The following is a 22,278-nucleotide window of genomic DNA, read 5'->3' on the forward strand; positions in this document are numbered from 1 at the left end:
ATGACAGTGATTGACACATTAGCCAATGATGGGACAGTAGTAGTCCACATCATCATGTGTTAAATGTTAAAAAAAAAAAAAAATACTACATACATACTACATGCATGCTACATACATACTACATGCTACATACATACTACATACATACTACATACATACTACATACATACCACATACATACTACATACATACTACATACATACTACATACATAACACATATATACTACATACATACTACATACATACTACATATATACTACATGCTACATACATACTACATATATACTACATACATACTACATACATACTACATGCTACATACATACTACATACATACTACATACATACTACATACATACCACATATATACTACATACATACTACATACATACTACATACATAACACATATATACTACATACATACTACATGCATGCTACATACATACTACATGCTACATACATACTACATATATACTACATACATACTACATACATACTACATGCTACATACATACTACATATATACTACATACATACTACATATATGCTACATACATACTACATATATACTACATGCATGCTACATACATACTGCATGCTACATACATACTACATAGAATCATAGAATCGTAGAGTTGGAAGGGACCTCCTGGGCCATCTGGTCCAACCCCCTGCTCAAAGCAGGATTCGCTAAATCATCCCAGTCAGATGTCTGTCCAGCCTCTGTTTGAAGACTTCCATTGAAGGAGAACTCACCACTTCTCGTGGCAGCCTGTTCCACTCATTGATCACTCTAACTGTCAAAAAGTTTTTTCTAATATCTAATCTGTGTCTCCTCCCATTCAGTTTCATCCCATTGCTTCTAGTCTTTCCTTGTGCAAATGAGAATAAAGTTGATCCTTCTACAATGTGACAGCCCTTTAGATATTTGTAGACAGCAATTAAGTCTCCTCTCAGTCTTCTCTTTTGCAAACTAAACATTCCCAAATCCTGCAACCTTTCCTCATAAGACAGGGTTTGCAGACCGGTCACCATTCTGGTCGCTCTTTTCTGAACTTGCTCCAGTTTGTTGATGTCTTTTTTAAAATGTGGTGCCCAAAACTGGACACAATATTCCAGATGAGGTCTGACCAAAGAGGAGTAGAGGGAAATAATGACTTCACGTGATCTAGACTGTATGCTTCTGTTAATACATCCTAGAACTGCATTTGCCTTTTTTGCTGCTGCATCACACTGTTGACTCATATTCAGTCTGTGATCTATTAGTATACCCAAGTCTTTTTCACATGTGCTGTCACTTAGCCCTATTCCTCCCATTCTATATATGCTTTTTTCATTTTTATTGCCCAGATGTAGTACTTTGCATTTCTCTCTGTTAAAAACCATTCTGTTAGTTACTGCCCACTTCTCCAGTTTATTTAAATCTTTTTGAATCCTCTCTCTCTCTTCTCTAGTATTAGCTATCCCTCCTAGCTTTGTTTACTTTTTGTTTACTTTTTGTTTACTTTTTGTTTTGTTTACTACATACATACTACATGCTACATACATACTACATATATACTACATACATGCTACATACATACTACATATATGCTACATACATACTACATATATACTACATGCATGCTACATACATACTGCATGCTACATACATACTACATGCTACATACATAACACATATATACTACATACATACTACATGCATGCTACATGCTACATACATACCACATACATACTACATACATACTACATACATACTACATACATACTACATACATACTACATGCTACATACATACTACATATATACTACATGCATGCTACATACATACTGCATGCTACATACATACTACATGCTACATACATACCACATATATACTACATACATACTACATGCATGCTACATGCTACATACATACCACATACATACTACATACATACTACATACATACTACATGCTACATACATACTACATATATACTACATGCATGCTACATACATACTACATGCTACATACATACTACATATATACTACATGCATGCTACATACATACTGCATGCTACATGCATGCTACATGCATACTACATACATACTACATGCTACATACATACCACATATATACTACATACATACTACATACAATACATTCATACAATACATACATAGACATACAGTACATATAACATAGAGTAACATACTTACCAATACTTGTCACATTGTTCCCCGAAGCCATTGTCTTTTACGGAATAAATATTAACATAACAAACCACAAAAATACTCACCCACGATCCGAAGCAGTCCACGAGTGTGTCCCACGACGATCTTGGGTAGAGAACTGCAGCATCAGCTGTTGCTGCCGTTCTCTACAGGCTGCAGGAATCCAATGACGGAAGGTAGGTATCCTTCCGCACTGTATTCCTCTGCCACTTAAAAAAAAAGTCCCTAGTCTCACTTTATGCCATTGCTGCGTGGGAATTTCCCACACAGCAATGGCATAAAGTGAGACTAGGGACTTTTTTTTTTTTTTAAGTGGCGGAGGAATACAGTGCGGATGGATACCTACCTTCCGTCATTGGATTCCTGCAGCCCGTAGAGAACGGCAGCAACAGCTGATGCTGCAGTTCTCTACCCAAGATCGTCGTGGGACACACTCGTGGACTGCTTCGGATCGTGGGTGAGTATTTTTGTGGTTTGTTATGTTAATATTTATTCCGTAAAAGACAATGGCTTCAGGGAACAATGTGACAAGTATTGGTAAGTATGCTACTCTATGTTATATGTACTGTATGTCTATGTATGTATTGTATGAATGTATTGTATGTAGTATGTATGTAGTATATATGTGGTATGTATGTAGCATGTAGTATGTATGTAGTATGTATGTAGCATGCATGTAGCATGCAGTATGTATGTAGCATGCATGTAGTATATATGTAGTATGTATGTAGCATGTAGTATGTATGTAGCATGCATGTAGTATATATGTAGTATGTATGTAGCATGTAGTATGTATGTAGTATGTATGTAGTATGTATGTGGTATGTATGTAGCATGTAGCATGCATGTAGTATGTATGTAGTATATATGTGGTATGTATGTAGCATGTAGTATGTATGTAGCATGCAGTATGTATGTAGCATTCATGTAGTATATATGTAGTATGTATGTAGCATGTAGTATGTATGTAGTATATATGTGGTATGTATGTAGTATGTATGTAGTATATATGTGGTATGTATGTAGCATGTAGTATGTATGTAGTATGTATGTAGCATGCATGTAGCATGCAGTATGTATGTAGCATGCATGTAGTATATATGTAGTATGTATGTAGCATGTAGTATGTATGTAGCATGCATGTAGTATATATGTAGTATGTATGTAGTATATATGTGGTATGTATGTAGCATGTAGTATGTATGTAGCATGCAGTATGTATGTAGCATGCATGTAGTTTATATGTAGTATGTATGTAGCATACATGTAGTATGTATGTAGCATGTAGTATGTATGTAGCATGCAGTATGTATGTAGCATGCATGTAGTATATATGTAGTATGTATGTAGCATATATGTAGTATGTATGTAGTATGTATGTAGCATGCATGTAGTATATATGTAGTATGTATGTAGCATATATGTAGTATGTATGTAGCATGTAGTATATATGTAGTATGCATGTTGCATGCATGTAGTATATATGAGAAACTGGGTCTGAGCAGAAAAAGTAAATTAATGTGCATGCAAAATGTAATTGCATATGAACACATGACCTTTACACAGAGAAAACCAAAAACAAAACACAAAACAAATATCCTGGAATAAAAAAGTAAAAAAAATATATTGCAAAAATTGCATGAAGGTAGTAATAATAGTAATAAGGGTATTTAGTTAACATAATTTTGATCAAAATAATGTAGAAGCCATCCCGCCACGTCACGGCAACCCTTGTGGGACAGTCCTAACTCTTGTATTTAAAACCTTTCCACTTGTCAAGTGACGTGAATGTGAACAAGGACAGAGGGACTGAACCACCAGTAATAGTATAGGCCAGACAGGATGGATTTTCCAACTCAGAAACAGGGCGGTCACACCCTTATATGCACAGAATGCACAATGAAACAAATGAGAAACTGGGTCTGAGCAGAAAAAGTAAATTAATGTGCATGCAAAATGTAATTGCATATGAACACATGACCTTTACACAGAGAAAACCAAAAACAAAACACAAAACAAATATCCTGGAATAAAAAAGTAAAAAATTTTTTATTCCAGGATATTTGTTTTGTGTTTTGTTTTTGGTTTTCTCTGTGTAAAGGTCATGTGTTCATATGCAATTACATTTTGCATGCACATTAATTTACTTTTTCTGCTCAGACCCAGTTTCTCATTTGTTTCATTGTGCATTCTGTGCATATAAGGGTGTGACCGCCCTGTTTCTGAGTTGGAAAATCCATCCTGTCTGGCCTATACTATTACTGGTGGTTCAGTCCCTCTGTCCTTGTTCACATTCACGTCACTTGACAAGTGGAAAGGTTTTAAATACAAGAGTTAGGACTGTCCCACAAGGGTTGCCGTGACGTGGCGGGATGGCTTCTACATTATTTTGATCAAAATTATGTTAACTAAATACCCTTATTACTATTATTACTACCTTCATGCAATTTTTGCAATATATTTTTTTTTACTTTTTTATTCCAGGATATTTGTTTTGTGTTTTGTTTTTGGTTTTCTCTGTGTAAAGGTCATGTGTTCATATGCAATTACATTTTGCATGCACATTAATTTACTTTTTCTGCTCAGACCCAGTTTCTCATTTGTTTCATTGTGCATTCTGTGCATATAAGGGTGTGACCGCCCTGTTTCTGAGTTGGAAAATCCATCCTGTCTGGCCTATACTATTACTGGTGGTTCAGTCCCTCTGTCCTTGTTCACATTCACGTCACTTGACAAGTGGAAAGGTTTTAAATACAAGAGTTAGGACTGTCCCACAAGGGTTGCCGTGACGTGGCGGGATGGCTTCTACATTATTTTGATCAAAATTATGTTAACTAAATACCCTTATTACTATTATTACTACCTTCATGCAATTTTTGCAATATATTTTTTTTACTTTTTTATTCCAGGATATTTGTTTTGTGTTTTGTTTTTGGTTTTCTCTGTGTAAAGGTCATGTGTTCATATGCAATTACATTTTGCATGCACATTAATTTACTTTTTCTGCTCAGACCCAGTTTCTCATTTGTTTCATTGTGCATATAAGGGTGTGACCGGCCTGTTTCTGAGTTGGAAAATCCATCCTGTCTGGCCTATACTATTACTGGTGGTTCAGTCCCTCTGTCCTTGTTCACATTCACGTCACTTGACAAGTGGAAAGGTTTTAAATACAAGAGTTAGGACTGTCCCACAAGGGTTGCCGTGATGTGGCGGGATGGCTTCTACATTATTTTGATCAAAATTATGTTAACTAAATACCCTTATTACTATTATTACTACCTTCATGCAATTTTTGCAATATATTTTTTTTACTTTTTTATTCCAGGATATTTGTTTTGTGTTTTGTTTTTGGTTTTCTCTGTGTAAAGGTCATGTGTTCATATGCAATTACATTTTGCATGCACATTAATTTACTTTTTCTGCTCAGACCCAGTTTCTCATTTGTTTCATTGTGCATTCTGTGCATATAAGGGTGTGACCGCCCTGTTTCTGAGTTGGAAAATCCATCCTGTCTGGCCTATACTATTACTGGTGGTTCAGTCCCTCTGTCCTTGTTCACATTCACGTCACTTGACAAGTGGAAAGGTTTTAAATACAAGAGTTAGGACTGTCCCACAAGGGTTGCCGTGACGTGGCGGGATGGCTTCTACATTATTTTGATCAAAATTATGTTAACTAAATACCCTTATTACTATTATTACTACCTTCATGCAATTTTTGCAATATATTTTTTTTTACTTTTTTATTCCAGGATATTTGTTTTGTGTTTTGTTTTTGGTTTTCTCTGTGTAAAGGTCATGTGTTCATATGCAATTACATTTTGCATGCACATTAATTTACTTTTTCTGCTCAGACCCAGTTTCTCATTTGTTTCATTGTGCATTCTGTGCATATAAGGGTGTGACCGCCCTGTTTCTGAGTTGGAAAATCCATCCTGTCTGGCCTATACTATTACTGGTGGTTCAGTCCCTCTGTCCTTGTTCACATTCACGTCACTTGACAAGTGGAAAGGTTTTAAATACAAGAGTTAGGACTGTCCCACAAGGGTTGCCGTGACGTGGCGGGATGGCTTCTACATTATTTTGATCAAAATTATGTTAACTAAATACCCTTATTACTATTATTACTACCTTCATGCAATTTTTGCAATATATTTTTTTTACTTTTTTATTCCAGGATATTTGTTTTGTGTTTTGTTTTTGGTTTTCTCTGTGTAAAGGTCATGTGTTCATATGCAATTACATTTTGCATGCACATTAATTTACTTTTTCTGCTCAGACCCAGTTTCTCATTTGTTTCATTGTGCATTCTGTGCATATAAGGGTGTGACCGCCCTGTTTCTGAGTTGGAAAATCCATCCTGTCTGGCCTATACTATTACTGGTGGTTCAGTCCCTCTGTCCTTGTTCACATTCACGTCACTTGACAAGTGGAAAGGTTTTAAATACAAGAGTTAGGACTGTCCCACAAGGGTTGCCGTGACATGGCGGGATGGCTTCTACATTATTTTGATCAAAATTATGTTAACTAAATACCCTTATTACTATTATTACTACCTTCATGCAATTTTTGCAATATATTTTTTTTACTTTTTTATTCCAGGATATTTGTTTTGTGTTTTGTTTTTGGTTTTCTCTGTGTAAAGGTCATGTGTTCATATGCAATTACATTTTGCATGCACATTAATTTACTTTTTCTGCTCAGACCCAGTTTCTCATTTGTTTCATTGTGCATTCTGTGCATATAAGGGTGTGACCGCCCTGTTTCTGAGTTGGAAAATCCATCCTGTCTGGCCTATACTATTACTGGTGGTTCAGTCCCTCTGTCCTTGTTCACATTCACGTCACTTGACAAGTGGAAAGGTTTTAAATACAAGAGTTAGGACTGTCCCACAAGGGTTGCCGTGACGTGGCGGGATGGCTTCTACATTATTTTGATCAAAATTATGTTAACTAAATACCCTTATTACTATTATTACTACCTTCATGCAATTTTTGCAATATATTTTTTTTACTTTTTTATTCCAGGATATTTGTTTTGTGTTTTGTTTTTGGTTTTCTCTGTGTAAAGGTCATGTGTTCATATGCAATTACATTTTGCATGCACATTAATTTACTTTTTCTGCTCAGACCCAGTTTCTCATTTGTTTCATTGTGCATTCTGTGCATATAAGGGTGTGACCGCCCTGTTTCTGAGTTGGAAAATCCATCCTGTCTGGCCTATACTATTACTGGTGGTTCAGTCCCTCTGTCCTTGTTCACATTCACGTCACTTGACAAGTGGAAAGGTTTTAAATACAAGAGTTAGGACTGTCCCACAAGGGTTGCCGTGACGTGGCGGGATGGCTTCTACATTATTTTGATCAAAATTATGTTAACTAAATACCCTTATTACTATTATTACTACCTTCATGCAATTTTTGCAATATATTTTTTTTACTTTTTTATTCCAGGATATTTGTTTTGTGTTTTGTTTTTGGTTTTCTCTGTGTAAAGGTCATGTGTTCATATGCAATTACATTTTGCATGCACATTAATTTACTTTTTCTGCTCAGACCCAGTTTCTCATTTGTTTCATTGTGCATTCTGTGCATATAAGGGTGTGACCGCCCTGTTTCTGAGTTGGAAAATCCATCCTGTCTGGCCTATACTATTACTGGTGGTTCAGTCCCTCTGTCCTTGTTCACATTCACGTCACTTGACAAGTGGAAAGGTTTTAAATACAAGAGTTAGGACTGTCCCACAAGGGTTGCCGTGACGTGGCGGGATGGCTTCTACATTATTTTGATCAAAATTATGTTAACTAAATACCCTTATTACTATTATTACTACCTTCATGCAATTTTTGCAATATATTTTTTTTACTTTTTTATTCCAGGATATTTGTTTTGTGTTTTGTTTTTGGTTTTCTCTGTGTAAAGGTCATGTGTTCATATGCAATTACATTTTGCATGCACATTAATTTACTTTTTCTGCTCAGACCCAGTTTCTCATTTGTTTCATTGTGCATTCTGTGCATATAAGGGTGTGACCGCCCTGTTTCTGAGTTGGAAAATCCATCCTGTCTGGCCTATACTATTACTGGTGGTTCAGTCCCTCTGTCCTTGTTCACATTCACGTCACTTGACAAGTGGAAAGGTTTTAAATACAAGAGTTAGGACTGTCCCACAAGGGTTGCCGTGACGTGGCGGGATGGCTTCTACATTATTTTGATCAAAATTATGTTAACTAAATACCCTTATTACTATTATTACTACCTTCATGCAATTTTTGCAATATATTTTTTTTACTTTTTTATTCCAGGATATTTGTTTTGTGTTTTGTTTTTGGTTTTCTCTATGTAGTATATATGTAGTATGCATGTTGCATGCATGTAGTATATATGTAGTATGTATGTTGTATGTTGCATGTAGTATATATGTAGTATGCATGTTGCATGCATGTAGTATATATGTAGTATGTATGTTGCATGTAGTATATATGTAGTATGTATGTAGCATATATGTAGTATGTATGTAGCATGTAGTATATATGTAGTATGCATGTTGCATGCATGTAGTATATATGTAGTATGTATGTTGCATGTAGTATATATGTAGTATGTATGTTGCATGTAGTATATATGTAGTATGCATGTTGCATGCATGTAGTATATATGTAGTATGTATGTTGCATGTAGTATATATGTAGTATGTATGTTGCATGTAGTATATATGTAGTATGAATGTAGCATGTATGTAGTATGTAGTATGAATGTAGCATGTATGTAGTATGCATGTTGTATGTATGTAGCATGTAATTTTTTTTTTTTTTTACATTCAACACATTAGCCGGATGATGGGACTACTACTGTCCCATCATTGGCTAATGTGTCAATCACTGTCATGGTAGCAGGCATCGCCCGATGGGACTTGTAGTCCCATCGGACGATGCCTGCACAGACCCCCGAAGCCTGCACAGCCCCCCGGCAGGCCGGCACAGCCCCCCGGAGCCTGCACAGCCCCCCGGCAGGCCGCCACAGCCCCCCGGCAGGCCGCCACAGCCCCCCGGCAGGCCGGCACAGCCCACCGGAGCCTGCACAGCCCCCCTGGCAGGCCGGCACAGCCCCCCGACAGGCCGGCACAGACCACCGGAGCCTGCACAGACCCCCTGGCAGGCCGGCACAGCCCCCCGAAAGGCCCGTACAGACCCCAGAGAGGCTGTTCAAGGGAAAAACAGGATTTTTCTTATTCCGATACCGGAAGTCCCATAGACTTGAATGGGACTTCCGGTATCGGAATCGGCGATACCGATACTTTTTTTTAAGATCGGCCGATCCATTCCGATCCGATACTTTGAAGTATCGGACGGTATCGCTCAACTCTAGTGGCCAGCAATGAGTCCAGACCTGAATCCCATAGAACACCTGTGGAGAGATCTAAAAATGGCAGTTTGGAGAAGGCACCCTTCAAATATCAGGGACCTGGAGTAGTTTGCCAAAGAAGAATGGTCTAAAATTCCAGCAGAGCATTGTAAGAAACTCATTGATGGTTACCGGAAGCGGTTGGTCGCAGTTATTTTGGCTAAAGGTTGTGCAATCAAGTATTAGGCTGAGGGTGCCAATACTTTTGTCCGGCCCATTTTTGGAGTTTTGTGTGAAATGATCAATGTTTTGCTTTTTGCTTCATTCTCTTTTGTGTTTTTTCATTTAAGACAAATTAAATGAAGATAATAATACCAAAGAATTTGTGTTTGCAATCATTTTCAGGAAGAAACTGAATATTATCTGACAGAATTGCAGGGGTGTCAATACTTTTGGCCATGACTGTACATAACAGCATAAACTTCTCCCAGCAGAGTACCACAAAATCAGTTTTCATTTTTCATTTCTTGTTTCTTCATTTATCAAAGTTGAACATTTTTCACCCCATATTTTGGGATATGTGGAGCCAAAGGGAGTAGTAATAAAGGACACAACTTTATTAAAAGCACAACGTGATGACAGTAAGAGTACCCCTATAGATATTTAGTGAACATTTTTGGATAAACAAGTTGAGAATACAAATCCTCAACAATCTAGAGGCAATGAACTGGGGGGACACAAAGGAAGAATCAACTTTTATTCTCTTTTACAATATATGAATATTATATAGGTCAAATTGGCCCATCAGAATACCTGAAGATTTTCCGACGGGCCAAGACTCTGATACAACAATGGGTACCAAAGGTCCAGCAGAATAGCAGAGCTGACTTTGAGACAAATACTTACAACTATGTTCTATCTCTTATGAGATGATGCAGTAATAACCAATGCTATCTTATTGTAAATTTATCCTGTGTGTGCAGTGACAACTGTAAGATAAGACTGCAATGCACTGTAATTTAAGTTGAGGAAGGACCCTTATGAACATGTCTTCTAGGGGGTCCGAGAAACTTCGGGTCAACACTTTTTGAGTAGATAGAGTTAAATAGATATAAATAAAGCACAGTCTTTTCATATGAAAGAGATGAGGTATGATAGTAAAATATATATAAAAATATATATGCAACAAATGTAAAGAAAAGAACAAAATATATACTACATTTACACATAAAAAGAAAATAAAAAAACAGTGAAAGTAAACTTTTTAGGAAAGTTTGAGGATAGAGAAGATCAGCATCATGTTGCCGATGCATATTGCAAATGAGCCCATAGAAAACTATAGACCTGAATGATCCTGAGAAAGTTTTCTTCTGACAGCAAGGAAAGTGGTTACGGTACATTAGACATTTCTGGGTTTCAGGTGCAAGCTCTCATAATTTTGGCACCCAAATAATATCAGCTTTCCTACCTAAACTTGAAATACAAAAATTTTCCATTAAGCAGACACCAGGGGTGCCAACAGCCCAGAAAGTTCAGGACAGTCTGTGAAAAGACTGCAAAACTGACTGTAAAAAATACTGATAATTTTTGGAAACTGAAGAAACGTTTACAGATAATTTTCTCTGTAATTATCAATGTATCACAGTTCTCAGTGATTGTAATGTCTTCAAATCAGAATTATGGGCTTGCAGACACTTATCAATTATAATCATAATATTGTCTGTCAGTGATATTTTATAAGCTGTCCAGAAAATATAAGTCAAGTTGGCAACCCTAGTGGCACTACAGGAGAAATGTAGTAATACAAAAATGGTTTAAAGAGAACTTTTCACTAAAGTGGAACAAGACTTTTGTTTTCTTTTTATAACATCTCTGTTGCTGAGACATTAGTAATCAAAGTATTTGACACTTAAACAGTTAACTTTTTAAAGTCTAAGTGGGCATTACAGAGAGATTTCACTGGAGGCGTGTACTTCTTCCTCTTTTTGACGCTGACCAATCATAAGCAAGCAGCAAAACACTGGAAAAAGAACACGCTCCCATAATTGCTTAGAAAAGGCTCAGTGTGAGACAAAAATTGACATTCTGCTTTCTTCACTGGAGAATGTTGATATGTGCTGGAGCACAGCAGACCTGAATGTGATTAACAAACACACAAAATTTGGTGAAAAGTCCTCTTTAAGTTGATTTAATAAATTAGCTCTCTGCCTAAAATTCAGAGGAAAGCAATACCAGGATGTCAACTGTAGAATAAAATATCCCCCGCACAAATTATTATTCATCTTGCTATGACCACATACTGTATATTAGAGTAAAATATTGCTACCTCTAATGGTGATGATCACATTGGGCGGGTCTGCAAGAGAAAAAAATGAAAATAATTTTTTTGTAAGATTGGATAAAGTAAGTATCCTTTGCATCATTATACTGTTTATTGTTAAAGACATCTAATCTTAAAGGGCATGTTTCATAAGTATATCTCGTCTTGCTCATCCAGTTGATTAACAACCAGTTGATTTTCTACCCTTTATAGCCAAAAACATTTAAGCAATATGGTTTAAGAAGACATCTAAATGTTTTTCTCATTTGCTTAGTCAAATATTTTTCTGTCTCTTTTTAGCTTGACACACTTTTATATTGGGGAAAATTGAAAAAAAAAGTAAATGAGAGCCTATTTTTCACCTTTTTAAAAGAGAATTATTCAAAAGAAAATGACAAATTGATTTATCAAGTTTTACGTTTCTTTTTTAAATTTTTTAGCTTTAAAAAAAACATGTGCTTTATATATATTTTTTCTCAATCTGGTCACTAGTGCTATTTTAGACTCACAATAAACCGCATTCATGCTTCACTTTCCTGTGTGATCGCACCTCTGAAACATGGGCAACTCATTCTGTACTTTTATGCCGGGGTCACACTTGCGACTGCAATGCGAGAGACTCACGCGAGTCTCTCACCTCAATACCCGGCACTGCCACCGGCAATCAGGACCGGAGTGTGCGACTGCATGTATTTCTATGCTGCTGAACGCTCTGGTCAGAACCGCCGGCGGCAGCGCTGGGTATTGAGGCGAGAGACTCGCACGAGTTTCTCGAACTGAAGTCGCAAGTGTGACCCCAGCCTTAGGAAGAGAGTTTAACAAGGTTCCTTTTTAGCAGCGGCAGGATTACAAATGACTGACAACACCTCTATAAACAGCTAATAACGCAGGATCCACCAATCAGAATGAGTGATGTCACAGCTCACTTCCTCCTGTATAAAACCTCAATTTATGTCACGCTCGCGCCTTGGCTGAGTGGCACAAGCCAGGGGGTTGTGGCCCCACTGTGCCACAAAACCAGACTACCCTGGAAGGGGCATACCTACAGCAGCTACCTCGGTCTTCACTGGAGCATCTGATGGTGAGGTCAGGCTTGTGCGGCAGGTAGCTGCCGGGTGCCACTCCAGGGTGGCGTCTGGCTGTGGCTGCTGATCCCACTCGGGAACAGGACACCTGGACAGGTGCGAGTGACAAGCAGGCTGAGACACAGAGCAAGCCGGCACGGCTTGGAGACACAGGGCAGGCGGGCACAGCTTGGAGACACAGGACAGGCGGGCACGGCTTGGAGACACAGGACAGGCGGGCACAGCTTGGAGACACAGGACAGGCGGGCACAGCTTGGAGACACAGGACAGGCAGGCACGGCTTGGAGACACAGGACAGGCGGGCACGGCTTGGAGACACAGGACATACTGGCGTGGTATGAGAAGGGGCTGGTAGTGACCTGTTCACACAGCAGGTGCAGGCAGGAGGGAGTGGTGTATGTTGGAACAGGATTTGGACCTGTTCACACAGGAGGTGCAGGTATGGATATAGGCAGGAGTGTGGAGTAGGCAGAGCCGCAGGAGTGCGGAGTTGGCTGGGCGGCAAGGGAGCTGGGCAGGCAGAGCGGCAAGGGAGCCGGGCAGGCAGAGTGGCTAGAGAGCCGGGCAGGCAGAGCGGCTAGAGAGCCGTGCAGGCAGAACGGCTAGAGAGCTGGGCAGGCAGAGCGGCTAGAGAGCCGTGCAGGCAGAGCGGCTAGAGAGCTGTGCAGGCAGAGCGGCTAGAGAGCCGTGCAGGCACAGCGGCTAGGGAGCCGTGCAGGCAGAGCGGCTAGGGTGCAGATTCACAGACAGAGCTGCAAGGGTGCAGATGCACAGATAGAGCTGCAAGGGTGCAGATTCACAGACAGAGCTGCAAGGGTGCAGATGCACAGAGAGCTGCAAGGGTGCCGATTCACAGACAGGGAGGACACAAGGAAAGATACAGCAAGGAAGGAAGCCACGGACAAGGAGAAAGGGAGACTAAGGTAGGACAGAGTACAGACAGGGTACTGGAACCAAGACTCAAGGGCCAGGATATTCAGCCTCCTGGCAGACAGACAAGGTACGAGGCAAGACAAGAAGTATTCCTCCAGAGAAGGAGGAAATACACAGAACAGGGCCTGGCTTCCTCAGCAGCAAGATACTAACTGAGATTAGACATTGCACAGGCAATGTTCCAGTGGGTGTGGCAGGGTTAAATAGTCCAGGGCTCTAGGTGATTGGTCAGGGACCCATTAGCCAGGTGCACCCTGACTGCATAAGAACCAGAGAGTTCAGGCGCCGCCCCCCCTATACACACAGTCAGGAAACATGGAGAGCAGAGGCACAGAGCTGGCAACAGACAGAATTCACAGCATGGCTTGAAGCAGAAAGTAAGTTGGTGTGCGGGGGATGGGAGGCCATGCAGTGATGCCAGCAGGGTTGTTACAGTACCCCCCCTTTATGGCCCCTCTTCCTCAAGCCTGCCAGAATGACCAAAAGAAGGAGTACGGGACCACACACAGTCCAGGTTGACACGACATCCTTCAGGTAGGGTGGAATATGTGTGCCATCAGGAATCCCAGAGTGCCAAGCTTCTTAGTGCCTGATGGAGTCATCTTCCAACACATAGGGTATAAGGACTTGGATTTCTTCCTCCTGGGTAGCAGAAAGCAGGGACCTGGAAGCCTCAGACTTGACCCCTACATCAGCCGGCCAGCTGGAAACAGAAGAGACCTTCACTGAGTCCAACTTCAGCCTGATATCCCAAGTAAATTGGACCTCCTCCTTAGTATCTTCATTAGCCGGCCAACTAGAAGTTGAGGGTACCCACACTGGATCCATCCTTCGCCCGTTATCAGAAGAGAACTGGACCTGTTCCTCTGGGTAGGTAAAAAGCAGACGTACAAGAGCTTCTGCTCCAACTTCATCCACCTGCCACATGGAATCTGAAGGCATCCGTACAGGATCCATCTTCTGCCCATGGCCTAAAGAAAAATTTTCAAGTGACAGGGATGCTTCTGGGAACTGGTCACAGGAGGTGTGTGGAGAGGGTGCCACTGCTTCCTTTTCTTCAGTGACATCAGCACACCATGACCCAATAGCCAGCAGAATAGATGGGGAAGGTAACACTGTAGCCTGACCTTGTAACATTGGAACTAGATACCTTTGGTGACTAAGTAGCTCCAAGTGCGGCACCACGCTGGGTCTTTGGACCAGAACGGGCAGTAGAGTACCCGGCTCAGAAGGACCGATGGGCAAACTGGTCAGCAAGTGTAAAATAAACTTCTACAAATATAATGCTCTAATTTGGAGCTGTAGTTGTCTCTTCGACACTCGACTGTTCATAAGTAGGGCACGACCATCACCAAACACCGTCACTGGATTCTGGGGCTGTGGAACAGGAACCCTACACAGACTCCATCTGGCTTGCAGCTTTAACACATCTGCAGGGCCGAAGCTCCCACAAGGCACACAAACAGTCACCAATCTTAGTGAGGAGGAGGGACTCATACCAAGGGCAGCCTCTCCCACTGACCCAAGGTTTTGGAGCTTGCGCTCCTTCGAACAGAAGCCGTCCGGGTGTTCCACACAACCGCAGCAATACTGTATGCCCATCTTACGACTGGTTTCAGGCTGCTGCTTTGCCAGCCCACTCTTAACAGTCTTCTTGGGTTCAACTCAAGTAGATGCTTTAACAGGTGGAGGAACTGGAGGGTTTCGGACGGTCGCGGTCTGACGAGGCGGTTTCCTCACTGGTTTCGCCCGTCTGGCGCGCCTCTCAGATCTGGAAAGGGAAGACTTGGCAGACGTAGCTGGAGGCTTTACGGAAGGCCACCAGGAAGGCTTCGAAGTCCGAGATGATAGGATCCCCTGCTTCCCAGAGGGGAGTGATCCAAATCAGAGCATCTTCAGCCAGGTAGGACATGATGTATCCCACCTTGAGCCAGTCAGACGGGAAACAGGCTGCATTCCCTTCGATGTAGAGCACGCACTGTTCCAGGAACCCTTGGCATTCTTTAGGGTTCCCATAAAATGTAGGCAGGTCTGCAGGGTTGAGCTTCTCATAAGCCAGGAGCTGGTTGTAGATGGCATTGGAGACAATGATGGGTTCAGAAGTCTCAACAAACGGAACCACGCAGGGCGGAACAAATTCTTCCAGATGCTCATACTGGCAGAGAGAAAGTTCATCATGCTCCGCAAGCGGAAGGACATGGGACTCAGCGGGGACCACGGCCTGTGCAAACTGTCATGCTCGCGCCTTGGCTGAGTGGCACGAGCCAGGGGGTTGTGGCCCCACTGTGCCACAAACCAGACTACCCTGGAAGGGGCGTAACTACGGCAGCTACCTCGGTCTTCACTGCAGCCTCTGATGGTGAGGTCAGGCTTGTGCGGCAGGTAGCTGCCGGGTGCCACTCCAGGGTGGCATCTGGCTGTGGCTGCTGATCCCACTCGGGAACAGGACACCTGGACAGGTGCGAGTGACAAGCAGGCTGAGACACAGGGCAAGCCGGCACGGCTTGGAGACACAGGGCAGGCGGGCACGGCTTGGAGACACAGGACAGGCGGGCACGGCTTGGAGACACAGGACAGGCGGGCACGGCTTTAAGACCCAGGACAGGCGGGCACGGCTTGGAGACACAGGACAGGTGGGCATGGTATGAGAAGGGGCATGTAGGGACCTGTTGACACAGCAGGTGCAGGCAGGAGGGAGTGGTGTATGTTGGAACAGGATTTGGACCTGTTCACACAGGAGGTGCAGGTATGGATATAGACAGGATTGTGGAGTAGGCAGAGTCGCAGGAGTGCAGAGTTGGCTGGGCAGCAAGGGAGCTGGGCCGGCAAAGCGGCAAGGGAGCCGTGCAGGCAGAGCGGCTAGAGAGCCGTGCAGGCAGAGCGGCTAGAGAGCCGTGCAGGCAGAGCGGCTAGAGAGCTGTGCAGGCAGAGCGGCTAGAGAGCCGTGCAGGCAGAGCGGCTAGAGAGCCGTGCAGGCAGAGCGGCTAGGGAGCCATGTAGGCAGAGCGGCTAGAGAGCCATGCAGGCAGAGCGGCTAGAGAGCTGTGCAGGCAGAGTGGCTAGAGAGCCGTGCAGGCAGAGCGGCTAGAGAGCCGTGCAGGCAGAGCGGCTAGGGAGCCATGTAGGCAGAGCGGCTAGGGAGCCGTGCAGGCAGAGTGGCTAGGGAGCCGTGCAGGCAGAGCGGCTAGGGTGCAGATGCCCAGATAGAGCTGCAAGGGTGCAGATGCACAGATAGAGCTGCAAGGGTACAGATTCACAGACAGAGCTGCAAGGGTGCAGATGCACAGATAGAGCTGCAAGTGTGCAGATTCACAGACAGAGCTGCAAGGGTGGAGATGCACAGATAGAGCTGCAAGGGTGCAGATTCACAGACAGAGCTGCAAGGGTGCAGATGCACAGAGAGCTGCAAGGGTGCAGATTCACAGACAGGGAGGACACAAGGAAATATACAGCAAGGAATGAAGCCACGGACAAGGAGAAAGGGAGACTAAGGTAGGACAGAGTACAGACAGGTTACTGGAACCAAGACTCAAGGGCCAGGATATTCAGCCTCCTGGCAGACAGACAAGGTACGAGGCAAGACAAGAAGTATTCCTCCAGAGAAGGAGGAAATACACAGAACAGGGCCTGGCTTCCTCAGCAGCAAGATACTAACTGAGATTAGACATTGCACAGACAATGTTCCAGTGGGTGTGGCAGGGTTAAATAGTCCAGGGCTCTAGGTGATTGGTCAGGGACCCATTAGCCAGGTGCACCCTGACTGCATAAGAACCAGAGAGTTCAGGTGCCGCCCCCCTATACACACAGTCAGGAAACATGGAGAGCAGAGGCACAGAGCTGGCAACAGACAGAATTCACAGCATGGCTTGAAGCAGAAAGTAAGTTGGTGTGCGGGGGATGGGAGGCCATGCAGTGATGCCAGCAGGGTTGTTACAGTACCCCCCTTTATGACCCCTCTTCCTCAAGCCTGCCAGAATGACCAAAAGAAGGAGTACGGGACCACAGACAGTCCAGGTTGACACGACATCCTTCAGGTAGGGTGGAATATGTGTGCCATCAGGAATCCCAGAGTGCCAAGCTTCTTGGTGCCTGATGGAGTCATCTTCCAACACATAGGGTATAAGGACTTGGATTTCTTCCTCCTGGGTAGCAGAAAGCAGGGACCTGGAAGCCTCAGACTTGACCCCTACATCAGCCGGCCAGCTGGAAACAGAAGAGACCTTCACTGAGTCCAACTTCAGCCTGATATCCCAAGTAAATTGGACCTCCTCCTTAGTATCTTCATTAGCCGGCCAACTAGAAGTTGAGGGTACCCACACTGGATCCATCCTTCGCCCGTTATCAGAAGAGAACTGGACCTGTTCCTCTGGGTAGGTAAAAAGCAGACGTACAAGAACTTCTGCTCCAACTTCTTCATCCACCTGCCACATGGAATCTGAAGGCATCCGTACAGGATCCATCTTCTGCCCATGGCCTAAAGAAAAATTTTCAAGCGACAGGGATGCTTCTGGGAACTGGTCACAGGAGGTGTGTGGAGAGGGTGCCACTGCTTCCTTTTCTTCAGTGACATCAGCACACCATGACACAAAAGACAGCAGAATAGATGGGGAAGGTAACACTGTAGCCTGACCTTGTAACATTGGAACTAGATACCTTTGGTGACTAAGTAGCTCCAAGTGCGGCACCACGCTGGGTCTTTGGACCAGAACAGGCAGTAGAGTACCCGGCTCAGAAGGACCGATGGGCAAACTGGTCAGCAAGTGTAAAATAAACTTCTCCAAATATAATGCTCCAATTTGGAGTTGTAGTTGTCTCTTCGACACTCGACTGTTCATAAGTAGGGCACGACCATCACCAAACACCGTCACCGGATTCTGGAGCTGTGGAACAGGAACCCTACACAGACTCCATCTGGCTTGCAGCTTTAACACATCTGCAGGGCCGAAGCTCCCACAAGGCACACAAACAGTCACCGATCTTAGTGAGGAGGAGGGACTCATACCAAGGGCAGCCTCTCCCACTGACCCAAGGTTTTGGAGCTTGCGCTCCTTCGGACAGAAGCCGTCCGGGTGTTCCACACAACCGCAGCAATACTGTATGCCCATCTTACGACTGGTTTCAGGCTGCTGCTTTGCCAGCCCACTCTTAACAGTCTTCTTGGGTTCAACTCAAGTAGCTGCTTTAACAGGAGGAGGAACTGGTGGGTTTCGGACGGTCGCGGTCTGACGAGGCGGTTTCCTCACTGGTTTCGCCCGTCTGGCGCGCCTCTCAGATCTGGAAAGGGAAGACTTGGCAGACGTAGCTGGACTGGGTACTTCAAAGGCTTTACGGAAGGCCACCAGGAAGGCCTCGAAGTCCGAGATGATAGGATCCCCTGCTTCCCAGAGGGGAGTGATCCAAATCAGAGCATCTTCAGCCAGGTAGGACATGATGTATCCCACCTTGAGCCAGTCAGACGGGAAACAGGCTGCATTCCCTTGGATGTAGAGCACGCACTGTTCCAGGAACCCTTGGCATTCTTTAGGGTTCCCATAAAATGTAGGCAGGTCTGCAGGGTTGAGCTTCTCATAAGCCAGGAGCTGGTTGTAGATGGCATTGGAGACAATGATGGGTTCAGAAGTCTCAACAAACGGAACCACGCAGGGCGGAACAAATTCTTCCAGATGCTCATACTGGCAGAGAGAAAGTTCATCATGCTCCGCAAGCGGAAGGACATAGGACTCAGCGGGGACCACGGCCTGTGCAAACTGTCATGCTCGCACCTTGGCTGAGTGGCGCGAGCCAGGGGGTTGTGGCCCCACTGTGCCACAAACCAGACTACCCTGGAAGGGGCGTAACTACGGCAGCTACCTCGGTCTTCACTGGAGCCTCTGATGGTGAGGTCAGGCTTGTGCAGCAGGTAGCTGCCGGGTGCCACTCCAGGGTGGCGTCTGGCTGTGGCTGCTGATCCCACTCGGGAACAGGACACCTGGACAGGTGCGAGTGACAAGCAGGCTGAGACACAGGGCAAGCCGGCACGGCTTGGAGACACAGGGCAGGCGGGCATGGCTTGGAGACACAGGACAGGCGGGCACGGCTTGGAGACACAGGACAGGCGGGCACGGCTTGGAGACACAGGACAGGCGGGCACGGCTTGGAGACACAGGACAGGCGGACATGGTATGAGAAGGGGCAGGTAGGGACCTGTTCACACAGCAGGTGCAGGCAGGAGGGAGTGGTGTATGTTGGAACAGGATTTGGACCTGTTCACACAGGAGGTGCAGGTATAGATATAGACAGAAGTGTGGAGTAGGCAGAGTCGCAGGAGTGCGGAGTTGGCTGGGCAGCAAGGGAGCTGGGCAGGCAAAGCGGCAAGGGAGCCGTGCAGGCAGAGCGGCTAGAGAGCCGTGCAGGCAGAGCGGCTAGAGAGCCGTGCAGGCAGAGCGGCTAGAGAGCTGTGCAGGCAGAGCGGCTAGAGAGCCGTGCAGGCAGAGCGGCTAGAGAGCCGTGCAGGCAGAGCGGCTAGAGAGCCGTGCAGGCAGAGCGGCTAGGGAGCCGTGCAGGCAGAGCGGCTAGGGAGCCGTGCAGGCAGAGCGGCTAGGGAGCCGTGCAGGCAGAGTGGCTAGGGAGCCGTGCAGGCAGAGCGGCTAGGGTGCAGATGCCCAGATAGAGCTGCAAGGGTGCAGATGCACAGATAGAGCTGCAAGGGTGCAGATTCACAGACAGAGCTGCAAGGGTGCAGATGCACAGATAGAGCTGCAAGGGTGCAGATTCACAGACAGAGCTGCAAGGGTGCAGATGCACAGATAGAGCTGCAAGGGTGAAGATTCACAGACAGAGCTGCAAGGGTGCAGATGCACAGAGAGCTGCAAGGGTGCAGATTCACAGACAGGGAGGACACAAGGAAAGATACAGCAAGGAATGAAGCCACGGACAAGGAGAAAGGGAGACTAAGGTAGGACAGAGTACAGACAGGGTACTGGAACCAAGACTCAAGGGCCAGGATATTCAGCCTCCTGGCAGACAGACAAGGTACGAGGCAAGACAAGAAGTATTCCTCCAGAGAAGGAGGAAATACACAGAACAGGGCCTGGCTTCCTCAGCAGCAAGATACTACCTGAGATTAGACATTGCACAGGCAATGTTCCAGTGGGTGTGGCAGGGTTAAATAGTCCAGGGCTCTAGGTGATTGGTCAGGGACCCATTAGCCAGGTGCACCCTGACTGCATAAGAACCAGAGAGTTCAGGCGCCGCCCCCCTATACACACAGTCAGGAAACATTGAGAGCAGAGGCACAGAGCTGGCAACAGACAGAATTCACAGCATGGCTTGAAGCAGAAAGTAAGTTGGTGTGCGGGGGATGGGAGGCCATGCAGTGATGCCAGCAGGGTTGTTACAATTTACAGTAGATAACAAAGGATCCACCATTCACAATAGGTGATGTCACCGCTAGCCTCCTCCTCCTGTACAATGACTGATAATACTTCTATATACAGTAGATAAAACAGGACCCACCAGTCACAATAAATGATGTCACAGCTCACCTCCTCCTGTACAATGACTGATAACACCTCTATATACAGTGAAAAACACGGGATGCACCATTCACAATAGATAATGTCACAGCTCACCTCCTCCTGCATGACTGATAACACCTCTATATACAGTAGATAACACTGGATTCACCATTCACAATAGGTGATGTCACAGCTCACCTCCTTCCCCTCCTGTACAATGACTGAAAGCGCCTCTATAAACAGTTGATAACACAGGATCCACCAATCAGAATGGTTGACGTCACAGCTCACCTCCTCCTCCTGTACAATGACTGATAACACCTCTATATACAGTAGATAACACAGGATCCACCATTCAAAATAGGTGATGTCACAGTTCACCTCCTCCTCCTGTACAATGAAAGATAACAGCTCTATATAAAGTAGATAACACAGGATACACCATTCACAATAGATGATGCCACAGCTCACCTCCTCCTCCTGTATGATGACTGATAGCACCTCTATATACAGTAGATAACACAGGATCCACCATTCACAATAGATGATGTCACAGCTCACCTCCTCCTCCTGTACAATGACTGATAATGCCTCTATAAACAGTTGATAACACAGAATCCACCAATCAGAATGTATGATGTCACAGTTCACTTCCTCCTGTACAATGATAAAACCTCAATTTACAGTAGATAACACAGGATCCACCATTCACAATAGGTGATGTCACAGCTCACCTCCTCCCTCTCTGTTTACAGTGATTGTTGCAAATGCTCATTAGATGCTTCAATACAAAAAAGGGGTCTGCTTCCATCTATTGCTGCTATTTTGTGTGTGTATTTCCTGAAAAGAAAGTCTAAAATAGAATCAGTGCCAATGTGAAATCTA

At 44.2% G+C, this 22,278-nt stretch overlaps 1 protein-coding gene across 1 annotated transcript in view; it reads right to left on the bottom strand.

The window, feature by feature from the left end:
- LOC141085328 (sialic acid-binding Ig-like lectin 13) overlaps positions 1-22,278 on the bottom strand; it is a 123,144-nt gene that overhangs the window by 60,035 nt on the left and 40,831 nt on the right. The window contains exon 5 of the mRNA XM_073570614.1: positions 11,886-11,915. Coding sequence (XP_073426715.1) covers positions 11,886-11,915 — 30 coding nt within the window. The remainder of the gene's footprint in view (positions 1-11,885; positions 11,916-22,278) is intronic.

Source organism: Dendrobates tinctorius, unplaced genomic scaffold (genome assembly GCF_039654945.1).
Source record: "Dendrobates tinctorius isolate UK_male_01 unplaced genomic scaffold, ASM3965494v1 ptg000028l, whole genome shotgun sequence".
NCBI classification, from domain to species: Eukaryota; Metazoa; Chordata; class Amphibia; order Anura; family Dendrobatidae; genus Dendrobates; species Dendrobates tinctorius.